This window comes from Aethalodelphis obliquidens, unplaced genomic scaffold (assembly GCF_003676395.1).
Source record: "Aethalodelphis obliquidens isolate GAN/ISIS:26980383/991018 unplaced genomic scaffold, ASM367639v1 scaffold18, whole genome shotgun sequence".
In the NCBI taxonomy this organism is placed as follows: Eukaryota; Metazoa; Chordata; class Mammalia; order Artiodactyla; family Delphinidae; genus Aethalodelphis; species Aethalodelphis obliquidens.
In genome coordinates this window covers 10907575-10931807 of record NW_020837962.1, presented here as the reverse complement: position 1 = coordinate 10931807, position 24233 = coordinate 10907575, and the positions used below count along the sequence as shown (strand labels likewise).

General features: G+C 39.2%; 1 protein-coding gene across 3 annotated transcripts; it reads right to left on the bottom strand.

Moving 5' to 3' along the window:
* Window positions 1-10994: 10994 nt before the first annotated feature.
* On the bottom strand, window positions 10995-24187 carry ZNF200 (zinc finger protein 200). 3 transcript variants are annotated; one of them, XM_027117625.1, is made up of 6 exons: window positions 24001-24124; window positions 22957-23283; window positions 22235-22326; window positions 21813-21936; window positions 21596-21663; window positions 13110-13275 (listed from the first exon to the last, which is right to left on the bottom strand). In XM_027117625.1, exons 2-6 carry the CDS (start codon window positions 23201-23203, stop codon window positions 13228-13230), a joined length of 579 nt encoding a protein of 192 aa, XP_026973426.1. In that variant the 5' UTR covers window positions 23204-23283; window positions 24001-24124; the 3' UTR covers window positions 13110-13227. The 3 variants fall into 3 exon arrangements, with proteins under 3 accessions (XP_026973424.1, XP_026973425.1, XP_026973426.1); XM_027117623.1 differs by lacking the exon at window positions 21596-21663 and having other exon boundaries at window positions 10995-13275; window positions 24001-24187; XM_027117624.1 differs by lacking the exon at window positions 21596-21663 and having other exon boundaries at window positions 10995-13275; window positions 22957-23364; window positions 24001-24114.
* Window positions 24188-24233: the final 46 nt, after the last annotated feature.

Here is a 24233-nt window from a genome sequence, read left to right as displayed (position 1 = left end):
CCAATGGCATTTTTCACAGAACTAGAACAAAAAATTTCACAATTTGTATGGAAACACAAAAGACCCCGAATAGCCAAAGCCATCTTGAGAAAGAAAAACAGAGCTGGAAGAAACAGGCTCCCTGACTTCAGACTATACTACAAAGCTACAGTAATCAAGACAGTATGGTACTGGCACAAAAACAGAAATATAGATCAATGGAACATGATAGAAAGCTCAGAGATAAACCCATGCACCTATGGTCACCTTATTTTTGATAAAGGAGGCAAGAATATACAATGGAGAAAAGAAATCCTCTTCAATAAGTGGTGCTGGGAACACTGGACAGCTACATGTAAAAGAATGAAATTAGAACACTCCCTAACACCATACACAAAAATAAACTCAAAATGGATTAAAGACCTAAATGTAAGACCAGACACTATAAAACTCTTAGAGGAAAACATAGGCAGAACATTCTATGACATAAATCACAGCAAGATCCTTTTTGACCCACCTCCTAGAGAAATGGAAGTAAAAACAAAAAAAAAATGGGATCTAATGAAACTTAAAAGCTTTTGCGCAGAAGAGGAAAACATAAACAAGACGAAAAGGCACCCCTCAGAATGGGAGAAAATATCTGCAAATGAAGCAACTGACAAAGGATTAATCTCCAAAATTTATAAGCAGCTCATGCAGCTCAATATCAAAAAAACAAACAACCCAATCCAAAAATGGGCAGAAGACCTAAATAGACATTTCTCCAAAGAAGATATACAGATTGCCAACAAACACATTAAAGGATGCTCAACATCACTAATCATTAGAGAAATGCAAATCAAAACTACAATGAGGTATCACCTCACTGCAGTCAGAATGGCCCTCATCAAAAAATCTACAAACAGTAAATGCTGGAGAGAGTGTGGAGAAAAGGGAACCCTCTTACACTGTTGGTGGGAATGTAAGTTGATACAGCCACTGTGGAGAACAGTATGGAGGTTCCTTAAAAAACTACAAATAGAACTACCATATGACCCAGCAATCCCACTACTGGGCATATACCCTGAGAAAACCATAATTCAAAAAGAGTCATGTACCAAAATGTTCATTGCAGCTCTATTTACAATAGCCCAGAGATGGAAACAACCTAAGTGTCCATCATCAGATGAATGGATAAGAAGATGTGGCACATATATACAATGGAATATTACTCAGCCATAAAAAAAACGAAATTGAGCTATTTGTAATGTGGTGAATAGACCTAGAGTCTGTCATACAGAGTGAAGTAAGTCAGAAAGAGAGAGACAAATACCGTATGCTAACACATATATATGGAATTTAAGGGAAAAAATGTCATGAAAAACCTAGGGGTGAAACAGGAATAAAGACACAGACTTACTACTAGAGAATGGACTTGAGGCTATGGGGAGGGGGAAGGGTAAACGGTGACAAAGAGAGAGAGAGGCATGGACATATATACACTACCAAACGTAAGGTAGATAGCTAGTGGGAAGCAGCCGCATAGCACAGGGAGATCAGCTCGGTGCTTTGTGACCGCCTGGAGGGGTGGGATAGGGAGGGTGGGAGGGAGGGAGACGCAAGCGGGAAGAGATATGGGAACATATGTATATATATAACTGATTCATTTTGTTGTGAAGCTGCAACTAACATACCATTGTAAAGCAATTATACTCCAATAAAGATGTTAAAATGAAAAAAAAAAAAAGAGCAGAAGACCTAAATAGACATTTCTCCAAAGAAGATATACAGATTGCCAACAAACACATTAAAGGATGCTCAACATCACTAATCATTAGAGAAATGCAAATCAAAACTACAATGAGGTATCACCTCACTCCAGTCAGAATGGCCCTCATCAAAAAATCTACAAACAGTAAATGCTGGAGAGAGTGTGGAGAAAAGGGAACCCTCTTGCACTGTTGGTGGGAATGTAAATTGATACAGCCACTGTGGAGAACAGTATGGAGGTTCCTTAAAAAACTAAAAATAGAACTGCCATATGACCCAGCAATCCCACTACTGGGCATATACTCAGAGAAAACCATAATTCAAAAAGAGTCATGTACCACAATGTTTATTGCAGCTCTATTTACAATAGCCAGGACATGGAAGCAACCTAAGTGTCCATCAACAGATGAATGGATAAAGAAGATTTGGCACATATATGCAGTGGAATATTACTCAGCCATACAAATTGAGTTATTTGTAGTGAGGTGGATGGACCTAGAGTCTGTCATACAGAGTGAAGTAAGTCAGAAAGAGAAAAACAAATACCGTATGCTAACACATATATATGGAATCTAAAGAAAAAAAAAGAAAGGTTCTGAAGAACCTAGGGACAGGACAGGAATAAAGACACAGACGTAGGGAATGGACTTGAGGACACGGGGAGGGGAAAGGGTAAGCTGGGACGAAGTGAAAGAGTGGCATGGACATATATACACTACCAAATATAAAATAGCTAGTGGGAAGCAGCTGCATAGCACAGGGAGATCAGCTCAGTGCTTTGTGACCACCTAGAGGGGTGGAATAGGGAGGATGGGAGGGAGACACAAGAGGGAAGGGATATGGGGATATATGTATACATATAGCTGATTCACTTTGTTATACAGCAGACACTAAAACAACATTGTAAAGTAATTATACTCCAATAAAGATGTTAAAAAAAAAAGAAAAATCACCAAGGGACTTCCCTGGCAGTCCAGTGGTTAAGACTCTGTGCTTCCAGTGCAGGGGGCATGGGTTCAATCCCTGGTCAGGGAACTAAGATCCCACGTGCTGCATGGCACAGCAAAAAAAAAAAAGAAAGAAAGAAAGAAAGAAAGTACCAAGACCTAGCTGTGAGTGCTAGGCTGGTTCCTGGATATCAGGGCTGATTTCTCTTTCTCACAACAGAGACACAGAGATACAGGCACTTGTGATGAGAGGGTCGGACTGGTGTTGGGGCAGGAAGGAGAGGGTTCATTTAAGGGCTCCAGGAAGCCCTAATTCTGCCACACATTCAAGCTAGTTATTTTTTTTTTTTTTTTGGAATTTTATTTTATTTATTTATTTTATACAGCAGGTTCTTATTAGTTATCTGGTTTGCGCAGGCTCAGCGGCCATGGCTCACGGGCCCAGCCACTCCGTGGCATGTGGGATCTTCCCGGACCGGGGCACAAACCCGTGTCCCCTGCATCGGCAGGCGCACTCTCAACCACTGTGCCACCAGGGAAGCCCTAGTTATCTGTTTTTTACATATTAGTGTATATATGTCAGTCCCAATCTCCCAATTCATCCCACCACCGCCGTCACCACCCCTATCAAGCTAGTTATTTTTTTACCTTTGTATCTGAGCTTTATGTATCATGCAACATTATGACAGGCACATGAGTAAGTTAAACAAGGAGAAAATATCCTCCAAAATTCTCAATGCCCAGTCGTGTTAATCAACTGCATTTTTTCCACCTTCTGTTCCATTTATGTCAATGCACTGTGATATTTTACACAGATACTTATTTATATCCTGATTTTCCACTTACATTTTGTAATAAAACCTTTCTAAATTGCTGGATAGTCTCCACAATTTTATTTTCCAGCCCCTAGTAATTCCTTCAAGTTGTTCTAGCAAAATGTACTCACTAGTAATCCTGTTCTTGAATTAAAACATAAAGGAAATTTACTACTATTTGAAAGCATGACTTTAAATTTATTTTGAAAATGATTGCAGAGAATAAAATATTGACAAATAGATGAAACTGGTTAAAACATCACTGAGCAGAATGCTCTGGATTTTGAGGAACAAAGAGGAAAACAGGGCAGTTCCCCTTAATTTCAGAGAGATAGGTAAGATGATATCTTGTATGAAAATGGACAAAATTCAGAATCAGAGGCCATTTCTGAGTTTCATATGATTTTCTTTTTTATGTTTGCCATAATTGTGTATTGATATTTTTGTCTAAAGGAATAAATGGTAGCATTTTCAATTTTTAGTCTATATTTCCAAGAATTCTTTATAATAAGATGGACAGTACCTGTTCCTTGAAAGTTTGAAAGACACCTCCAGCCTTTGTTTTATGTATTAGATACATGTTATTAGATACATGTGTGTTTATAAATTTTATATAATCTTGTTTTATCCTTTTATCATTATAAGATATCCATCTTTATCTATAGTAACATTTTTTGTTTTAAAGTCTATTTTGTCTGATATTAGTATAGCTACTCCAGCTCTCCTGTGGTTTCTGTTTGCATGACACATCTCTTTCCATCCTTTTACTTTCAATCTAATGTGTCTTTGAATCTAAAGTGTGTACCCTGTAGATAACATATACTTTGATCATGTTTTTTAATCCAGTGTGATGATCTCTGACTTTTGGTTGCATTGTTTAACCCATTCACCTTTAATATTAATGTCTGCCATTTAACTTTGTTTTCTATGTGTCTTTTGTGTGTCTTTAATGCTCTCTTTTGCATTTATTGTATATTTTCTAATGTAGCATTTTAACCCCAGTAATTTTTTTCACTATATTTTTTGGATTTTTTTTAGTGGTTGCTCTAGGTTTTACCATATACATTTTAACTTATCAACATCAGCTTCAGATTTATACTAACTTAATTCGCGTGATATAAAGAAATGCTTCTCGGGACTTCCCTGGTGGTCCAGCGGTTAAAACTCCATGCTCCCAGTGCAGGGGGCCTGGGTTCGATTTCTGGCCAGGGAACTAGATCCCTCATGCTGCCACTAAAGTATCCCGCATGCTGCAGCGAAGATCCCACGTGCTGCAACTAAGACCCAGCACAGCCAAATAAAAAAATAATAAGTAAATATTTAAAAAATAAATAAAGAAAAGCTTCTCCTATATAGCTCTATTCCCTTTCCCCATTTTAAGCATTATTTGTGTATTATCAGTTCACATATTATATCAATGTTATAAACTCAACAATACATTCTTAAATTATTACCTTACCATCTGTGGTCATTTCCTTAGCCCATTACAGCTCTACTCACACCCAACTCCTTTGTGCTGTTATTGGCAAATATATTACACATATGTTACATTTCTTTGTGCTATAGACCCAACAATACACTACCTACATATTATTTTATCCAGTTGCTTTCAAAATCACTTAAGAGAGTAAAGGAGAAAAAAAAACTTATCTTTTATAATTACCTACTTTTATCAGCACTCTTTGTTTGTGTGGATTTTAATTGCCATCTGGGGTCACTTGCTTTCAGCCTGAAGGAATTCCTTTAGTATTTTTTGTAGGGCAGTTCTGCTTTTTTTTGAAAGCTTTGCTCGATATAGGATCTTTGATTTACATTTTCCTTCCTGGGCATTTTTCACTTAAAATTTTTTTTTTTTTTTTGACTGCGTTGGGTCTTTGTTGCTGTGCGCGGGCTTTCTCTAGTTGCAGTGAGTGGGGGCTACTCTTCCTTGTGAGGCACAGACTTCTCATTGCGGTGGCTTCTCGTTGCGGAGCACGGGCTCTAGGCGCGTGGGCTTCAGTAGTTGTGGCGCACGGGCTCAGTAGTTGTGGTGCACGCGCTTAGTTGCTCCACGGCATGTGGGATCTTCCCGGACCAGGGCTTGAACCCGTGTCCCCTGCATTGGCTGGGGGATTCTTAACCACTGAGCCAGGGAAGCCTTAAATTGTTTATTGTTATTTGTGAGATTTCTTTAAATGTTGACTTCATAGCAAATTGTTGAACCATATTTTTTGAGCATGTCAGACACCCTTTCACAAATACTACAACTAGCTTTCCCTAGTTTATACTTTTCAGTTTTGCTTATTTTTGGATATATTTTAATTTCATATAATTATAACCAGAAAGTGCTGCATTTTCTTCCAGTTCTCTTAGGCTTTTCTTCCCCATTCTTTCATTACTTAAATATTTAGCTATATTTTCTTCTAGTTGTTTTTGGTTTTTGCAGTTTAAATCGATAAATTGTATTTATGGTTCTAATTTCATTTCTTCATATATTTACGAAATTGCTCCAGTTACTTTTTAATAACCTTTCCATACTTCACTCTTCGTAACACCACTTTTATCATTTGTAAAATGCTGATCATTTTATCTAATATGCATTGGGAACTTAATATGTGCTAGCCAGTTGGCCGAGACTTTTCTCTTCATATCTATTTTAATATTGCAGCCATGGGGTATCATTATCATCCCCACTCAAGGACATCCCTGGGTTTAAGGAGATTAAGTGACTGTCTCAAGGTCCCACAGTTAGGACATGGTGGAATCAGGTTTCTGACATATCCAGCTCCATGACCAAGTCCATCCTCTGAATGCCTCTATAAATTCATATAGAGATGAATAAATGTAGATATATAAATATAGGTATAGAGAGATATAGATATATTTTTAGATTCTCTGTTCTGATACACTGATACGAGCTTTTATTATTGGGCTAATACCATGCTATTTTAGCTTGAGGCTTTTTAAAAAGTTTATAATACTTCACAATATCTGGTAGATTATTCTTGCAAAATTATGCCAAGATGCATGTATAGAAATGTTTATTATTGTAAAACTAAATAGATATAACACTTGGAAATACCCCAAGTGTCCATCTAAAGGGGAGCAATTCAGTAAATTATGATCCATCCTTATGGAATCCAGTACAGCCACTCAAAGACTGTAGTAGATTTGTAAGTTCTGATGTGCAAAGAATTCCCAAGATATAACTTAAGGAGTGTTTTACAAACTCATCTCTTTAGTGTAGATGAAAATAAAGGATTATATTGGCATAAACATTTTAGGAGAGATACCCCAAACCTCTTCATCAGTTCCACCTTTTCATGTTAATACATACGGACTTAACCTTGTTTCTAAAGGAAATGTATACCATTTATTTTTCAAAATAATTGAAATATTTTTCAAAATATTTTATCAAAATAAGTAATAAAGAACCTCCCCACCAGTCTATTTAGTTGACATATTATTTTATTTAAATAGCTGTGATTGATGAACATTTAGGTTGTCCAGTGTTTTTTAGTTTAGTTTTGTTTTTTTAATTTATTTTTGGCTGCTTTGGGTCTTCGGTGCTGCACATGGGCTTTCTCTAGTTGCAGTGAGCGGGGGCTACTCTTCGTTGCAGTACGCGGGCTTCTCATTGCAGTGGCTTCTCTTGTTGTGGCGCATGGGCTCTAGGTGCGTGGGCTTCAGTAGTCATGGCATGCGGGCTCAGAAGTTGCGGCGCACGGGCTTAGTTGCTTTGTGGCATGTGGGATCTTCCAGGACCAGGGCTCGAACCCATGTCCCCTGCATCGCCAGGTGGATTCTTAACCACTGTGCCACCATAGAAGCCCCTTGTCCAGTGTTTTATCATTACAAATGTGCTGTGTAAGACATCCTTGTGTCTGTACCTTTGCTTACATTTGCGAGAATATCCTATCTGACCACACTATCTTCATTTCTGAGTTGTCTATATTTATCCTTTTTACTAGAATGTAATCTCCACGAGGACAAGGATTTTAATCTTTTCTATTATTGTTTGGCAAATATTTATTCCCCACTCACTTCCCCTTGGGGTAACATATACTTTCCTATTCTGTTGACTTTGAACTTGGCTGTGTGACTTTCCTTAGCAAAATGTGAGTAGTCAAAACATGAGACCTTAAATCTGCTTGTGCAGCTTGGTTTGGCTCTTGCGCTGCCATGATTACCACAAGAAGGACTTCACCAAGTAGCTGCTGCCCCTTTAGTCCAGGTTTCAGAACGTGACACGAGAATCAGACCTCAATCCAACCTGAAGTCTAGGGTGAAGCAGAGCCACCTCAACCAACCTGTAGACCCAGGAGTGAGAAAAACAAATGCTTACTATAATCAACTGAGTTTTGGGATATCTTCCCTAAGTACCACTGCAGCAATAACTGACTAATTCAATACAGAGATGTGGAGAGTATCGTAACAAAAGCCTAAAATATGTGGCATTGGTCTTAGGATCAAAGAAATTGTTTTTTTGGCCACAACGTGCATCTTGTGGGCTCTTATTTCCCTAACCAGGCATTGAACCTGGGTCCTCAGCAGTGAAATCGCGGAGTCCTAACCACTGGACCTCCAGAGAAGTCCTTATTTCCTTGTCCTATTGCATTTGCTAGAACTTCCAGTAGGTGTTGAATAGGAGTGGTGAGAGGGGATATCCTTGTTCCTGATCTTTCTTATTCCTGATCTTAGTGGGAAGGCGTCTAGTTTCTGACCATTAATTATGATGTTGGCTGTAAGTTTTTATACATGTTCTTTATCAAGTTGAGGAAGTTTCCCTCTATTTTTAGTTTGCTGAGGGTTTTTATCACAAATGGGTGTTGGATTTTGTCAAATGCTTTTTCTACAGCTGATCTGATTATATGATTTTTCTTTTTTTTTTTTTTTAACGTTCATTGCTTTTGAAATGTTGAACCAGACTTGCATACCTGGAATAAATTTCATTTGATCGTCATAGATAATTCTTTTTATACACTATTGGATTCAAGTTGATAATATTTTGTTGAGAATTTTGGTGTGAATATCCGTGAGAGATATTAGCTGTAGTTTTCCTTTCTTGTAATGGCTTTGTCTGGTTTTGGTATTTGGGTAATGCTGGACTCACAGAATGAGTTAGGACGTGTTCCTTTTGCTTGTATTTTCTGGAAGAGATGGTAGAGAATTGTCATAATTTCTTCCTTAAACATTTTATAGCATTCATAATGAAACCATCTGTGCCCAGTGCTGTTTTGGAAGGTTATTAATTATTCAGTTTCTTTAATATGGGCCTATTCTGATTATTTTTTCTTGAGTGAGTTTTGGTAGATTGTGTCCTTCAAGGAATTGGTCCATTTCCTCTAGGTTATCAAATTTATAGGCATAGAGTTATTCATAATATTCCTTTATTATCATTTTCTTGCCCACAGGATTCATAGTGATGGCCCCCTTTTTTCATTTCTGATAATAGTAATTTGTGCCTTCTCTCTTCTTTTGTTAGTTAGCCTGGCTAGAGGTTTATCAATTGTATTGATCTTTTCAAAGAACCAGCTTTTGATTTTGTTGATTTTTCTCTGTTGATCTTGTTGATTTTCTCTATTGATTTCCTACTTTTAATTTCTTTGATTTCTTTTCTAATTTTTATTTTACCTTTTCTTCTATTTGGATTTAATTTCCTCTTTTGTAGATCATAAGGTAGAAACTTAGATGATTGATTTTAGATATTTATTCTTTTCTAATATATGTATCCAATGCTATAAATTTCCCTCTAAGCATTGCTTTCACTGCATCCCAAAATTTTCATAAGTTTTATTTCCATTTTCATTTACTTTAAAATATTTTAAATTTTTTCTTGAGACCTCTTCTTTGACCCGTTTGTTACTTAGATGTGTGTTGTTAAATCTCCAAATATTTTGGGATTTTTCAGCCAACTTTGTTATTAACTTCTAGCTTAGTTTAATCTCATTGTGATCTGAGAACATATTTTGTGATTTCTATTCTTTTAAATTTGCTGAGGTGTGTTCCATGGCCCAGATGTGGTCTATCTTGGTGATGCTTCATGTGAGTTTGAAAAGAATGTGTATTCTGCTCATGTTGGGTGAAATATTCTATATATGTTTAGTGAAGTGTTGGAATTGGAGGTGAAGCTGGAGTGGGCTCGAGAGAGTGGAGAGGATGAGACTCACCCTGATGACTAAGGTTAATGAAAACCATTATTTTTATTAGCTTTATCATATGCCACCCTATTTATCCAACCATTTAGGTCATTTCTAATTTTTTCAGCATGATGATGTTGTGATACCTCCCCTTGTACATAGAAGATGAATTGCTGGGTCAAGGAGTAATAGTTTTAACATTCTTGTCACAGTAAATGGATGCTGCTGTCATCCCTCTTCTGCCAAGCCAAACATTTACACACACACACACACAAAACCTGCTCATTTAATGCACCTAAAATGGTATCTTGTTCTTTCAATATATAATTCTTAGATTACTATTAAGGCCAAACGTTCTTTCATGTATTTCTTTTAGTCACTCATGTTTATCTGAAGATTATCTGTTCATGTCTTATTACTAGAACATCCCTTCGCTGCTCCCTTCCTCCCCCATCTCATCCTTCTGGTCTCAGTTTAAATGTCACTTCCCCAGACGTCCTCCCTAGAAAACCCACCGGTATCACTCCTAGCAGCCTTTCCTTCCTAGCACTTGTGTGTAGCTGCATACCTGTTTTTGAGATTTACTGAATTTCTGCCCCCACCGGCACCCCACACCCTGGGAAACTCCATGGGTTTGTTGCTCCCCATTACAACCCAGGGCCTGGTGCCAAGGCTTTAGAGGATGTGTGCTTTAGATTTATAGCTGCTGTAGGAATAGGATCTTTGGTCCTTCATATTTTCTAACTGGACTTTGCTGCTCTACTGGAAAACCATTCATTGTTGTGTTTACTTTTTCTCATTAGCTGTTGTCAGGCTCCTTATCAAGCACTTACTTGTCCAACAGCTTCTCGGGGTGCCCTCCCAGGGACCTCGACCTTGCACACTTTACTGGCGGGGCACGGAAGACACTTGCTGGGTGTAGGGAGGGGGTTTGGGTCACGGGAGTATCACCAACCCAAACATCTTGGGGACCTTGTGGCCTGACTGTTGGGCAGGGAACAGGACCATCTTGCCCCCAGGACCTCACCCTCTCCTGTCACTGCCCGGCAGCCATTTAGCCTTTTAAGTTTTCTGGGTGCACAGGTGGGTCCCTCTGCACAATAACTGGGTGGACTCTGGCCAGACTTGCAAAGGAATAAGAGAATAATGCTGGCAGCCAGTTTTGTCCCTTATTTTAAAGGATACAGTAGGCTTGAAAGACAACATTGATAAAGGCTGTTTTAGTGTGGCTTTAAATGTTGGGGTTTCTTTTTCTATCTTTAATTAGGACTCAGGACTGAATTGCATCATAAAATGTCCTTTTAGCATGCTCTGTACAACAACAAAGCTTAAGAACCACATATTTTAACAAAAAAGAGCAATAGGCATAAAGGAAGAAACAAAACTACTATTTGTAGATGGTATAATTTTTAACCACAAATTTTAACAGAACTGAGAAATTACAAAATTACTGAACATTACATTCAGAGAAGTGGCTAGTTTTGCAAATATATAATTAAAAATAACTTTCCTATGTAAGAGCAATAACCAACTAGAAAAATATAATGAAAAAACTATTTACAGTAACAAAATTGTGTAGAACTTACATGAAGAAAATTAGAAAAACTTAGGAATACTCTAATCAATGGAAAGATATGTTTCTGGATAGGAAACAAAATTTGTAAAGGTAATTTTCCCCCAATAGTACTGATATATAGGATTTTAACCTATTCCAATCAAAATACCAATGTAAAACCTTAGGAAATCTAAGAATAGCAAGACTGATCAAGAATCCTTAAAATGACGCACCACAGGATCGGTCCCGTGAAGGCACCGCTGGCCCTGCCTCTGGCAGACAAGTCAGGAGTCTGGGTATCAGGAGGCCCAAGAGAACAAATATCCACTACAATGAGGACACTGGAACCCTGTCTCCTGAGGGGTAATGTGAGCTAGCTATTGGAGACATAATTTCTAAAAGTAAAACACTTTGCTTGTGAGGTAGTGACCACCCATTGCCAAAGGTCTGATGGGAAATACGCATATGGCAAGTTTACTGACCAGCCATGGATCCAAGCCAACGTCCTCCTCCTCCTCTTGCGGTTTCCTTCCTAGCAGGTTTTCTTCTAGACTCAACAGAGGGGCAAGATTCTAAAGAGCTTTTCCAGGAGCGGGGCTGGGTGGCCAGGCCTGAGCGACCCAAACTTCTTTTGGCAAGGGAAAGGCATGAGAGAGCCGTGTGAGCAATTAATTGCGGAACAAAATACAGTGAGAACAGCAGACACTTTTAAATAATGCTGTGAAAAGGATTTCTGTAAAACAGTCACTTTTCACCACAAACTGCAAATGTTATTGAAATTCATCATTAGATCACATACAAATGACAGAGTAAGTCCTTGACATTCACTTGCTGTATTTTCCTAAATTCCAAAGTAAACAACCCCTTTCAACTCTCAGGCTTTAAGGGTATCCTTAGAGGGTTATATGAGTTGCTAGTAGAAGCTGTTGACCTAACAAATCAGTAGTTTGGTTCTTTTAGGGGAACACAGTTCCAGATAAGGACGTTTACATTATTTCTCAAGTGTGAATTCCTATGTGGGGGAAAAGCTGGATATACTTTCAGGACACTCATCACTCTTCACCTTGAAGGTAAGCAGCCCCCAGACTTATATTTCAAAACATTTTTCAGGGAAGGGGTCTGTGACCTGTACATTGTTATACAAGTTCACAAAAGCTCTAGTCCAAAAAGCCTGGTTGCTAACTGAGGTATAGCCCTTGAGGATGTTTTTGTTTTTGTTTTCTCCCCCCCTGTGAATTTTCTAAAAACTTGAGGTTTCAGCAAACATGGGTATTTATCCAATTTTGGCTATAATGAGGTTTTCTTATCTGTATCTTTTCAGATAGCCTGGGAATTCAGAATTCCTTAAGGAATATTTCAGGTTGAGGCAGGACCATCAGACCTTTCCCGATCCCACTTCTGTTTTTGGATCTTACATGCTGAATGGGTTTTTTCATGCCGGGTACAGTTTGACAGCCGACCAAACCTCCTCCCACACTTTGTACAACCATATGGCCTCTCAGCCTCGTGACTCTGCAGATGAATCACAAATTCTTTGTTTCCTGGGAAGGTTTTCCCACATTCTGGACACTTAAATATCTTCTCCCTTATATGGATTCCCTCATGGCGACTCCGATGAGAATTCTGACGAAAGTTTTTCCCACACTGAGAACATGAATAAGGTTTCTCTCCTGTATGGATTCGCTCATGTTTATTAAGGTTTGTTTTATGATTGAAGCTTTTCCCACAGTGACTACAGTCATAGGGTTTTTCTCCAGTGTGAGTCCTCTGGTGGGAAATAAGGTAAGAACTTTCATTAAACTGTTTCCCACACAGTGGACAAGTATACCATCTTCTTGTTCTCCGATTTCTGGTAAGTGCGATAACACTGATATCCACATATTTTGAGAGTTCCTCTAGTGGAGTATCATTTTCGATGGTAACTAAAAGATTTCTCATTTTCCTTTCCTTTGGAATGCATGTATTTAGTCCTTCCTCTTTCTGGCAATCTGGAGGTTGCTCAGAGACCACGGAGCAATCAATTTCATCACAATCTGAAGACTTTTCTCTCTGTTCTTCATTCTCTACAGGTTCTTTCTGAAGATCTTCACCCTCAGGATTACTGTCACTGACTGTTGAAACAGAGAGAGAATTTAATAACTTTTGAGGGCTATGATACCAGGCAGGAAAAAACAAGTCAGATTTCTCATGAAACAATAACCTTGAAAGTCAGAAATCTGAGGACTGGCTGATAATTGCCATCAACACTTTTCTACCCTTAATGAGGGTGGGATACATGACTGATAAATCTTTGCATACCCCATAATGCAAGCACACAGTCCTCTTTTTACTTTTCTTTAAAAATTGGAATGAGTGGGACTACGTTAAAATATTTCATTTGTTTGTTTTCTGAATAAGCACCAACTACTCATTCAACAAGTTCATACTGACCTTATATTCTGTGTAGAGCACTGAGCTAATAAGGACCGGGGGATGAAGGACATAAATACTAAAGGGTACTACTTGTAATCTTTAGGAGGCTAGTAAGTGAATGGTAAGATGAGTTACTTCCAGGTTTTCACTACATTAAATATTAAAATATTATAGTATTAGGGAATATTATAATATCCAATATAGTGAAAAACTGGAAAAATTCAAATGACCACAACTAAAGAAGGTACAGCAAATTCACACAATGGATTATTATTTGGACACTAAAGCATTACTACAATTGATAAAATGAAACTATGTTAGAAGTCAATAGTTGTCATTTTGGGGGAGGAAGGAGAGCAGTGACTGAGCAGGGGGCACAGAGGGATTTCTGGGCTGTTAGGAATAGTCAATTTTGGGTGTGGTTAGATAAATGTGTACATTTTGTGAAAATCTGAGCTGTACACTTAGGATCTGTAGACTTTTCTGCATTTGCATTTCCCAAAAAAAGTCTGTGTAAAATCAAATTATAAAGACTAGGCAACAAAGTGGAAAAAAAAAAGTATGCTCTGAACAGGTGACGTGACAAGGGATTTGTCTAACTCCAGGCAACTTACTGAGATTAAAGTAAAGGATTAAATCAACCACTTAGATAATGTGACTGAACCTGAAGCTAGAATATGAATCTCTGCTGGATTTAGCAGTTTCACACCAATAGAATTTTTTCTTTTAAATTATTTCTTTTAATGATTCCCTTAGGATAATGAAAATGCTGGGTCAAAGCACATGCCAATTTTTATCACAGCTCTTGGTATGAACTGTTATATTACTTTCCAAACAAGCTGTACAAATTTCAATACAATCATCAACATGTGGTTATCAATTTTACCTAATCTTGCTGGCAGTAGATATAATTTTCAAATATTTAATAGGTATACAATGGTTTCTCATTGTAGCTTTACTTTGCACTTTGATTACTGCAAACTAGTAATTTATCTATTGGGCTGAGACTTTATCAATCACTACTGATATATTAATGGAAGTCTCCCTCTATAATAACTCCACAACTTAAAACCAGAAAAAAAAATTAGTCTTAAAATCTGATAAATTTCTATTGTTTCCTGGCCACTTTTTTTTAAAAAGGTATTTTTTAAATTAATTTATTTATTTGGCTGCATTGGGTCTTCGTTGCTGTGCACAGCCTTTCTCTTTTTGTGGCGAGCGGGGGCTACTCTTCGTTGCGGTGCACAGGCTTCTCATGGTGGTGGCTTCTCTTTGTTGTGGAGCACGGGCTCTAGGTGCACAGGCTTAGGTGCTCTGCGGCATGTGAGATATCTTCCTGGACCAGGGATTGAACCTGTGTCCCCTGCATTACCAGGTGGATTCTTAACCACTGTGCACCCAGGGAAGTCCTCTAGCCATTCTTTTATGCCTTATTATTACAGTTAAGTCTAATACATTTGGAGTTTAGTATCACACTGTTTGTTGTTTGTAACATGTCTAATATTGGTAAAACCAGTCAGAACATCCACTTCTACCTTTTCACAAATTTGACTGAGTGTATTTACAGTATAAATAAATTTGGAGAGCATTGCTATCTTTATTTTACATGATTTTAGTTTTCCAGTTTAGACCTGTTTCTCTCCAATATTTAAGAATCTTCTTTTCTATTTACCAATAAAACATTTCTCTAGTTTACTCCTATCTTACAGTCATTCTGAATGACAGCTCTCATTATTTTGTGTTTATTTAAGAATGCTATTTATTGGGCTTCCCTGGTGGCACAGTGGTTAAGAATCCACCTGCCAGTGCAGGGGACGTGGGTTCAAGCCCTGGTCCGGGAAGATCCCACATGCCACGGAGCAACTAAGCCCGTGTGCCACAACTACTGAGGCTGCGCTCTAGAGCCCACAAGCCACAACTACTGAGCCCACATGCCACAAGACTAGAGCCTGTGCTCCGCAACAAGAGAAGCCACTGCAATGAGAAGCCCGTGCACCGCAAGGAAGAGTAGCCCCCTCTCACCATGACTAGAGAAAGCCCACGCACAGCAATGAAGACCCAACACAGCCAAAAATAAATTTAAAAAAAAGAATGTTATTTATTGATTGTTAAATACTTATTCCTATCAACCTACTTTAAAACTATTAAATATAATAATGTTTTAGTTGATCCTTTTAAATTTTCTAAGTACAAATCATATTTTGGTTCCCTCTCTTTCCAATATTCATTCTTCTCAACCCCTTTTTCTTATCTTCTTGCTTTAGAAAATTAGTTAATGATATTAATAGTGATAGCAGGTTTCTTTATTCTCAGTTTTCAGGAATTATCATCAGCGTTTTATGAATGTTTATAAACATTAGGTTATATTAAAGAGCTAAATATCTGTTTTCAGAACAATTAGTTGAAATTCATAAGATTTTTCTGATTTTTCTGAAAGGGTCAATGAAAATACAGTCGACTTTAACAACACAGGTTTGAACTGCGAAAGTCCACTTATACGCAGAATGTTTTCAACAATAAGTACTACAGTACTGTGCAATCCAAGGTTGGGTGAATCTGCAGATGCAGAACCATGGATATAGAGGAACAGCGGGTATGGAGGGCTGACTATCAATTATGCATTGATTTTTGACTGCTGGGGGGGTCAGCACCCCTTATCCCTGTGTTGTTCATGGGAAACTGTATTTTACCTTCCTTTACTGTACTAACTTTAAAAATAAAATAATTTTAGTAGCTAATATATTTATATGGCTCAAAAAATCAAAACATGAAAAAGTATACACAGAGAGCATTACTCTCATACCTCTCCATCCATTCTATTCATTCCCCAGACAGGTAGCAGTTTTTAATTTCTTTTTGTTTTCCCATTGTTTCTTTAGGCAATACGTTTTCTTTTTCTCCCCATTTCTTACATAAAAGGTAGTACACTATGTATATTTCTGCTACTTGCCTTACTTCAGTCACTATATTCCAGTGCACAGAGATTATCATGGTATGATGTGTGGAAACATACCGTATTCAACCAGCCCCCTGCAGAAACACTTGGATTGTTTTCAACTTTGTTTTTACAAACAATACCACAATGAATAAACCCTGTTTGTACATTATTTTGAATGTGTGCTATTGCTATTATCTGTAATTCAGATTCCCTGAAGTGGGTCTGCTAGATCAAAAGGTAAATGCATCTGTAATATGGGTAATTACAGATTCTCATAAACAGGAACTGTACCATTCTGCATGCCCACCAGCAATATACCCATCTCCCAACAACCTCACCACCAATGTGTTAAGTTTCTGATTTCTATAAATCTGATAGATTTTTTTAAAAAAAGGTAACTCAGTAAAGGTTTTATTTGCATTTCTAATTATGAGAAGGGCTGGACATCTTTCATGTATTTTATTTTATTTTTAAAATTTCTTTTATTGATTAATTTACTTATTTTTGGCTGCGTTGGGTCTTCATTGCTGCTTGTGGGCTTTCTCTAGTTGCGATGAGCAGGAGCTACTCTTTGTTGCCGTGTGCAGGTTTCTTGTTGCAGTGGCTTCTCTTGTTGCAGAGCACGGGCTCTAGGCGCATGGGCTTCGTTGCTCCGCAGCATGTGGGATCTTCCTGGACCAGGGCTCGAACCCATGTTCCCTGCATTGGCAGGCGGTTTCTTAACCACTGTGCCACCAGGGAAGCCCTCTTTCATGTATTTTAGAGTAATTTGTATTTCTGAGAAAATCTGTTGATCTTTCTGTTCCCAATTTCTAGAAATTCTTAATAATTCTTAATAAATTCCCAATTTCTAGAAATTCTTAATAAATTAGGCTTTTGTCTGATATAAGGTGCAAATATTTATCTCCAATTTACTGCATTTTATTTGCTCAGATATTTTTTATTTTGTCATACAGAAGTTTTAAATTTTTTTTTTTTTTTTTTTTTTTTTTTTTTGCGGTGCGCGGGCCTCTCACTGTTGTGGCCTCTCCCGTTGCGGAGCACAGGCTCCAGATGCGCAGGGTCAGCGGCCATGGCTCACAGGCCTAGCTGCTCCGCGGCATGTGGGATCTCCCCAGACCGGGGCACGAACCCGTGTCCCCTGCATCGGCAGGTGGCCTCTCAACCACTGCGCCACCAGGGAAGCCCTTAAAATTTTTATGTATTTACTTTATTGATCTTTTCTTTCAAGACTTCTGGATTTTTGAGTCTTAATTAGAAAAGCCTTCCTAGGCCACAGTTATAAAGGAATTCACCCTTTGATCCACTGGGAGTTTTTCTTGGTGTGCAAAATAAGGTATGATTCACCAAATGGCTACTAAGTTGTCACAACACCTTTTATCAAAAAGTCCCTCTTTACCTTGCTGATTGGAGATTCCAACTTTATCACAAACTAAGTCCTCATGTGTATTTGAACCTATTTCTGCACTTTTTTTTTACTTAATTAATTTTGTTATTAATTAGTTTATTTTTGGATACGTTGGGTCTTCTTTGCTGCACGTGGGGCTTTCTCTAGTTGCAGAGAGCGGGGGCTACTCTTCGTTGCAGTCTGCGGCCTCTTCATTGCAGTGGCTTCTCTTGTTGCAGAGCACGGGCTCTAGGCGCACGGGCTTCAGTAGTTGTGGCGCATGGGCTTAGTTGCTCTGCAGCATGTGGGATCTTCCCCGACCAGGGATCGAACCCATGTTCCCTGCACTGGCAGGCAGATTCTTAACCACTGCGCCACCAGGGAGGTCCCTGGACTTCTTATTCCATCCCATTGATCTATCTAGTCACATGCCAATACTATATACTGTTTTCATGACAGGCTTTAGAGGCTGCTTTAATACCTGATACGGCTAGAACCCTCCTGCACCACTGCTCTTCTTTTCAATTTTCTCCGTTACTTGTAGTTATTTTTCCATTTGAATTTGAGATCGGACTGCCTAGTTCCAGGGGAAAAAATCCTATTGGTTTTGTTAAAGGGATTACATTGAATTCATAAATCAATTTGGGGAGAACTGACCTTTTTTTATGTTAAAATCTTCCCCACCAAGAACATGATACTTCTTTCCATTCATTCAAATCTACTTCTGTGTCCTTTAGAAGTGTTTTAAAGTTTTCCTCACAATTTTTGCACACTTCTTAAGTTTATTCCTAGGTGTTTAATCTTTTTTGTTCCTACTGTATACCTTCTAAATGATTGTGTTTGCATGAATGATTTCGGTATGATAATTTTACATCTCATTGCCTTACTAAATGCTTATTATCTGGAATAAGCTTTCAGACATTCTCTAGGATTTTCCAGCTACACAATTATATTATATGTAAATAGGTGTAGTTTTATCTTTCTCTTAAGCTCTTATAATACGGCTATTTTCCTTCTCATTTAACTGCACTGGGTAATACCTGAAACAAAATATTAGACAGTAGTAGTGGTAGTGGGCTTCACTGTTGTATTCCTAATTCTAGTGGGAATGCCCCCAGTGTTTCCCATTAAAGATGATGCTGGCTGAAAGGATATGTAGCCCATTAAGGAAGTATCCATTAGTCACTAGTTTGTTAAGTGTTCTTATGAAGAGGTTTGTATTTTGTCAAGTATCTTTTCAATAACTATGAAAATGATCATAGGCTATTTCTTTTTATTTTCAGATGGATAGACTTATAACAAATAGACTTTCTATGACTAAATCATTTTTGTATTTCTGGAATAAATCTTATTTGGTCATTGCAATTTTCATCAGATTGTGATATCTTTGTTACACTAATGTCATAAAAAGAACCTGGAAGTTTTCCTTCTTCTATACTCTGAAAGTTCTCACAGAATTTGAACTGTCAGATTTTTAAAGATTTACAAGAATTTTCTGTGAAACTAAGGCTGGTCCTTTTTCTTGTGTGTGGGACTAGTTTTCTGACAATTTCAGTTTCCTCTATGGAAATTGGTTTATCTATTTGTGTGTAAATCATTCTACTTATTAGTTCCTCTACTTTTTCTATTTTTAACTTATTGATTTCTAAGTTTGTATTTATTAATATTTTGTTCCTGTTTTCCCTTACCTTGTTTTCCTAACTGTAAATCAGAGGCTTAATTAATTTCTGTAAACCAGTATACATTTTTTTCATCCCTGCATATTCTTATGAGTACCACTTTAGATTATACCATAGATTCTGATACAGTGTTATGCAGAAAAATTATGCGATTTTAATTTGTATTACTCCTTTGACCCAAAGTTACTTAATAGTTTTAAACTTTACTGGTAGAAAGAAATTGTTTTCTCTGATTTCATTATTAATTTCTAGTTGTATTGCATTGTGATAGATCCTAATGTATAATTTCTACTCTTTGGACTCTATTGTGTTTTTGTTGCATAGTATGTAGTCAATTTGTATCAATCTTGGAAAGGTATATTCTCTTACCACAGTAGAGGGCAGATACAACCATAAGAACTATCTCACTGAGAATTTAAGTGCTCTACCTTTTTGGTTGTTTTCATGTGGTTTACTTGGACTGAAACACAAATTCTGTCTTCCTCTGTCAAGGGCCTTCCTTTTGATTCCTGTCCCCACGAGGTTCATTCCCTTACACTTTTCCCTTTGCAAACCGACCAAATGTTACTATATCAACTATCAGCTATATGCTGATGACTCCCAAATCTTTACATCCTTACATCTGAGCTCCAATCCCCAATGTCCAAGTGCCCAGAGGATAACCTCATTTTATTTCCTGCCATGGACTGAATCTCATTTAAAATCAAATCCGTGTTCTTCCAAACTCTGCTCCTGGGTCCAAATCCTGCCTTGACTTATCAAAGCTCTTTACAGCTGTAATTTAGAAGCTCTTAGAGAGTAGAAATGGAGCATTATATATATTTTTAACCTCCTGAATATCAACTCCAAAACCCAACCCTGCCTGAGGGTAAAACAGCATTTATTAAATGTGGTGAATGACTCTAAGCTTAAATCATCAGCTTCAGAGTATGGATAAGGGAGAAGAAAGGAGAGGGTGAGGATTGGGTCTCAGGTCCTCAACGTGCAGGGCCAAAGTGTTCCTGGAGTTGGCAACATGCCCAACAGTCAGTCACCCAAAATAAATGCTAGCTTTGCCTAAGACTCAGGAAAAACTCAGTGTAATAAATCTGATCTGTTTATACAGTTTCCTAAAATAAAATACTACATATAATAATCTATGGGAAATTAACCAGGCCTATTATGTACCACCACCCCAACCATACAGGATAAGACAACTACAGAGTTGAGTAATCATTATGTATTTCTGTCACCCTAGGCAACTCACAAAACCTCAGCCTCAGAACCAGTCTTGAAGGCAAGGTAAAAAGTATTAGGCACTCAGCAAAATGATTTTTGAGGGACCCTGGCTCTAGGGTAGCAGTATATTTCTAGGGAAAAACTGAAGCATCTCTAAGCAGCTTACAGAGAAGCTGCTGACAGATGAGTTCCTATGTAGCACCTGTTAGCCACTACTGGGAAATGAGTACAAATGAAGAAGGTTTCATTCACCAACCATATAGGAAATTCACTGATGAAACTAAGAGAAATGCAGCAAGGAGGCAGTACTGTACTGGGCCAAGACTGTGCTCTGGTGTTAGATTCCCTGAGTCCAAAACCCTGCTCTACTACCTACTGCTGTGTGACCTTTAGCAAATTTCTTAACTTCTCTCTGCTTCAGTTCCATCATCTATGAAATTGTAATGATTCCTATATACCACAGTACTATAATAAGAATTACAGGAGATAATAAATGCATGCAAAGTAGTTAGAAGTGTCTAGCACATATTGGCACACAAGTGCTTAATAAGTACCAGATGTTATTTCCATCAAAAGTAGGATATATTTTCTCTTTCACTAGTAGGCTTCACAGCTATTGAACATCAAGAAAAAAAAAAAGACTTAAAAGAATTAGTCATGTGTCCAATAAATATACTGATGTAAAATATAACTGTGGGGAGAATACCACTGGGTGCAGAGATTCAGAAACAGTATACTCGCATTTTCTATCTGTTTAAATATTTGATGTGAGTATATCAACCTCAAGTCTTGCTTACCAAGAGAAGTCCCCTCCTTACTGCCCCCAAGATACAGGGAAAATGGCCACTCACAGCTGGAGAAGGCTCTGCCACATGGAATAAATAAAAAATTAAATGTGCATAAACATGTACTTAGCTGGTGTGAACAATGTCTCAAAAAAGTCTGAGATGAAATAGAACATGCTTTTCCCATAGCCTTCAATCTTGTGTTCACACAAGAGACTTGATTTCTTACCCAGTAACATCATCTCCCCAATGCTGTTGTCTTGAATCTCTGAGGTGGGCTGCTGAACAGGATCCAAGCTTACACATTCTTCTTGGGAGTGAAATACATTCAAATCCTCAAAGACCACCAGCTCCTGAAAGAGCAAAAGGCCCCCTTCCTCTTAGTAACAGAGGTTCCTTGACAGCCCTGCTGTTAAGAAAGACCAAGATCAGGGAAGGGATGGCAAAAGGGATCTAGAAGTCCCATGCAGACAGGAAAGCCTGGCTCAGAGAGGAGGCAGAGGGAAAAAAAAAAGATGACTGTCCAAGGAGGCAGTGAAGAAAGAGCCCCATCTCCCTGCTGACTCCCAAAAGTGGGTTTATATATACGGGAGGGCTGCAAGAGTAGAGAAGGTGATGCACTCAAACAGTGAACAGGAAAACTGAACCCACCTCAGACTCAGCTTTCAAACACAGAGACACTGTCTCCTGTTTCTGCTGGATTCCTTCTCTGGGTAGAAGCTTCACTAAGGGATGAGGTTGCACTGGGGAAAGAGGAAGCTGTAGTTAATAGAAAAGTCAGTGACTCTAATATGGAGACTCTACGCACACCTTGAATCCAGGCTGTCCTCATTCCTTTGGTAGGTAACTCAAGGCTTTTTCTGTTCCTATGAGCCCAGTCAGAGATCAATCCACAAACCACAGGGTCTTGAACCTATATGGGGTCTCTTCACTATGAAAAGGATATTCCCCTAATCACCTTTTACAATTCCCATTACTACTAAGGGGAAGGATGGGGAAAGGTAAAGTCTGAAGATGCCCACAGCAAGCACAAAAGTTAACAAAATTCCACATAAGCTGAAGTCAATTCAATAATTCATCCACATTCCTTTATCCTAAAAAGATACTCCCCCTCCCCCAATGTCTGGGTAAAACTGACACTACAGAAAAGATACACACTGTTTATTCTGTGGCTTTACACACACTTAGCAAACCATTCAAGCTCCAGCTTGAGAAAAAAAGTACTCCCTCTCCCTGGCACGTTGACTTATTGGAATCAACTCTTTTTTTCCGACACCCACCAACCTAACTTGAATTCATTACTAACAAGGAAGTCTAGCTCAGCCCCCAGTACCACCCCCTTCTCTTCTAGTAAAACAGTATGTGCTTCTTACCTCTGTTCTGAAGATTTGAGCTCACATCCTTCACAATAACCAAGGTCTCCTTGACTTTCTGACTGGGCTGGACTAGGCTTGGCTTGGGCAAGAAGGTGAGGAAGTGCTCCAGAACCAGCTGGTGAATGGTCTTGGGCCCACTAGTAGCATCTCGGAGTAGATCTTGGCCCAGCTTGGAGTTAGGAGGAACTCTCAGTATAAAGGACCTCTTTGGCTTTAGGGGTATAGGAACCACTTTTGCAGCCATCGTGCCTTGAAATCACACACACACTTGTTTCTGCAGAGCTTCAAGAGTCACCTCTTACTGGAGGAAACCTGTCAGTCACGCTGCAGATGAGAGAAACCATGAGTCAGGCTGGAGATGCCTGCACTCCAGTATGTGTCTTGCAAAGTGAGGCCACATGAGATCTAAATGAAAAAGGAAAGATAAACTACGGTAGGGAACTCACAACCGTAAGGAAGATCCCTGACCCGATACTCTTAGCAAGGCCTGAAAGGAATATCCTGAGAATGAAAGCATAAGATGTTCAAACCTCAACGGCCATCCTCATGAGAAAATGAAGTGCAAACTCCACTGGGAAGAAAGGTTTAACTCATGCTGGTAGAAGAAGCAATGGGCCAGAAGACAGGAAATCCGAGGTCCAATACCGAGGGCATCTGTTTACAAGTCAACGTGGCCACCGAATCTGGCCTCACTGCGTCCCTTGGACCGCAGGTCCCTCGGATGCCCTTCCGGGGGTTGCTGATGGTTCAAGGAGCAAACGCAAGGCCGCATGAGGTGTCTACGTGTGGCCTGCTGACTCCTTTCCGCCCTCAAAGCCCTGTAAGAGCGACAAGGGACATCCCAGTAGGGCCCACCAGGCCAGGCCCGCTCTGCAGCCTCTCCCAGTGGCCAAGGGGCACCTTCACCGCAAAGCCCAGCTGGTGGCATTGCCTGGGGTGCGCTCCCGGCTACCTATCCGGCCAGGCTCCCCTAGCAACAGACTCTGTTCCGCTCCCCAGAGGCCGCCTCAGCCTGGTTCCCGCCCTCCCGGAGTCCCTCACCTCTTGGGGTTCTGCCGCCCCTGGGCGCTCACTGGGGACAGCCCAAAGACCCAGACTCGGGGAGAGACCGGGAAACTAGGCTCGAGAGGGCAAGCCCACCCCTCGCCCTTCGGAATGTCCTCACAGGCAGCCGGCGACTACTGGCGTGCGCCGCCGTCACTTGGGGAGGACGGCAGGGACGCGGTGCTTTCTGGGAGGCCGGGCGCCTAGGCAGCAGTGACGTCACGCCCGGT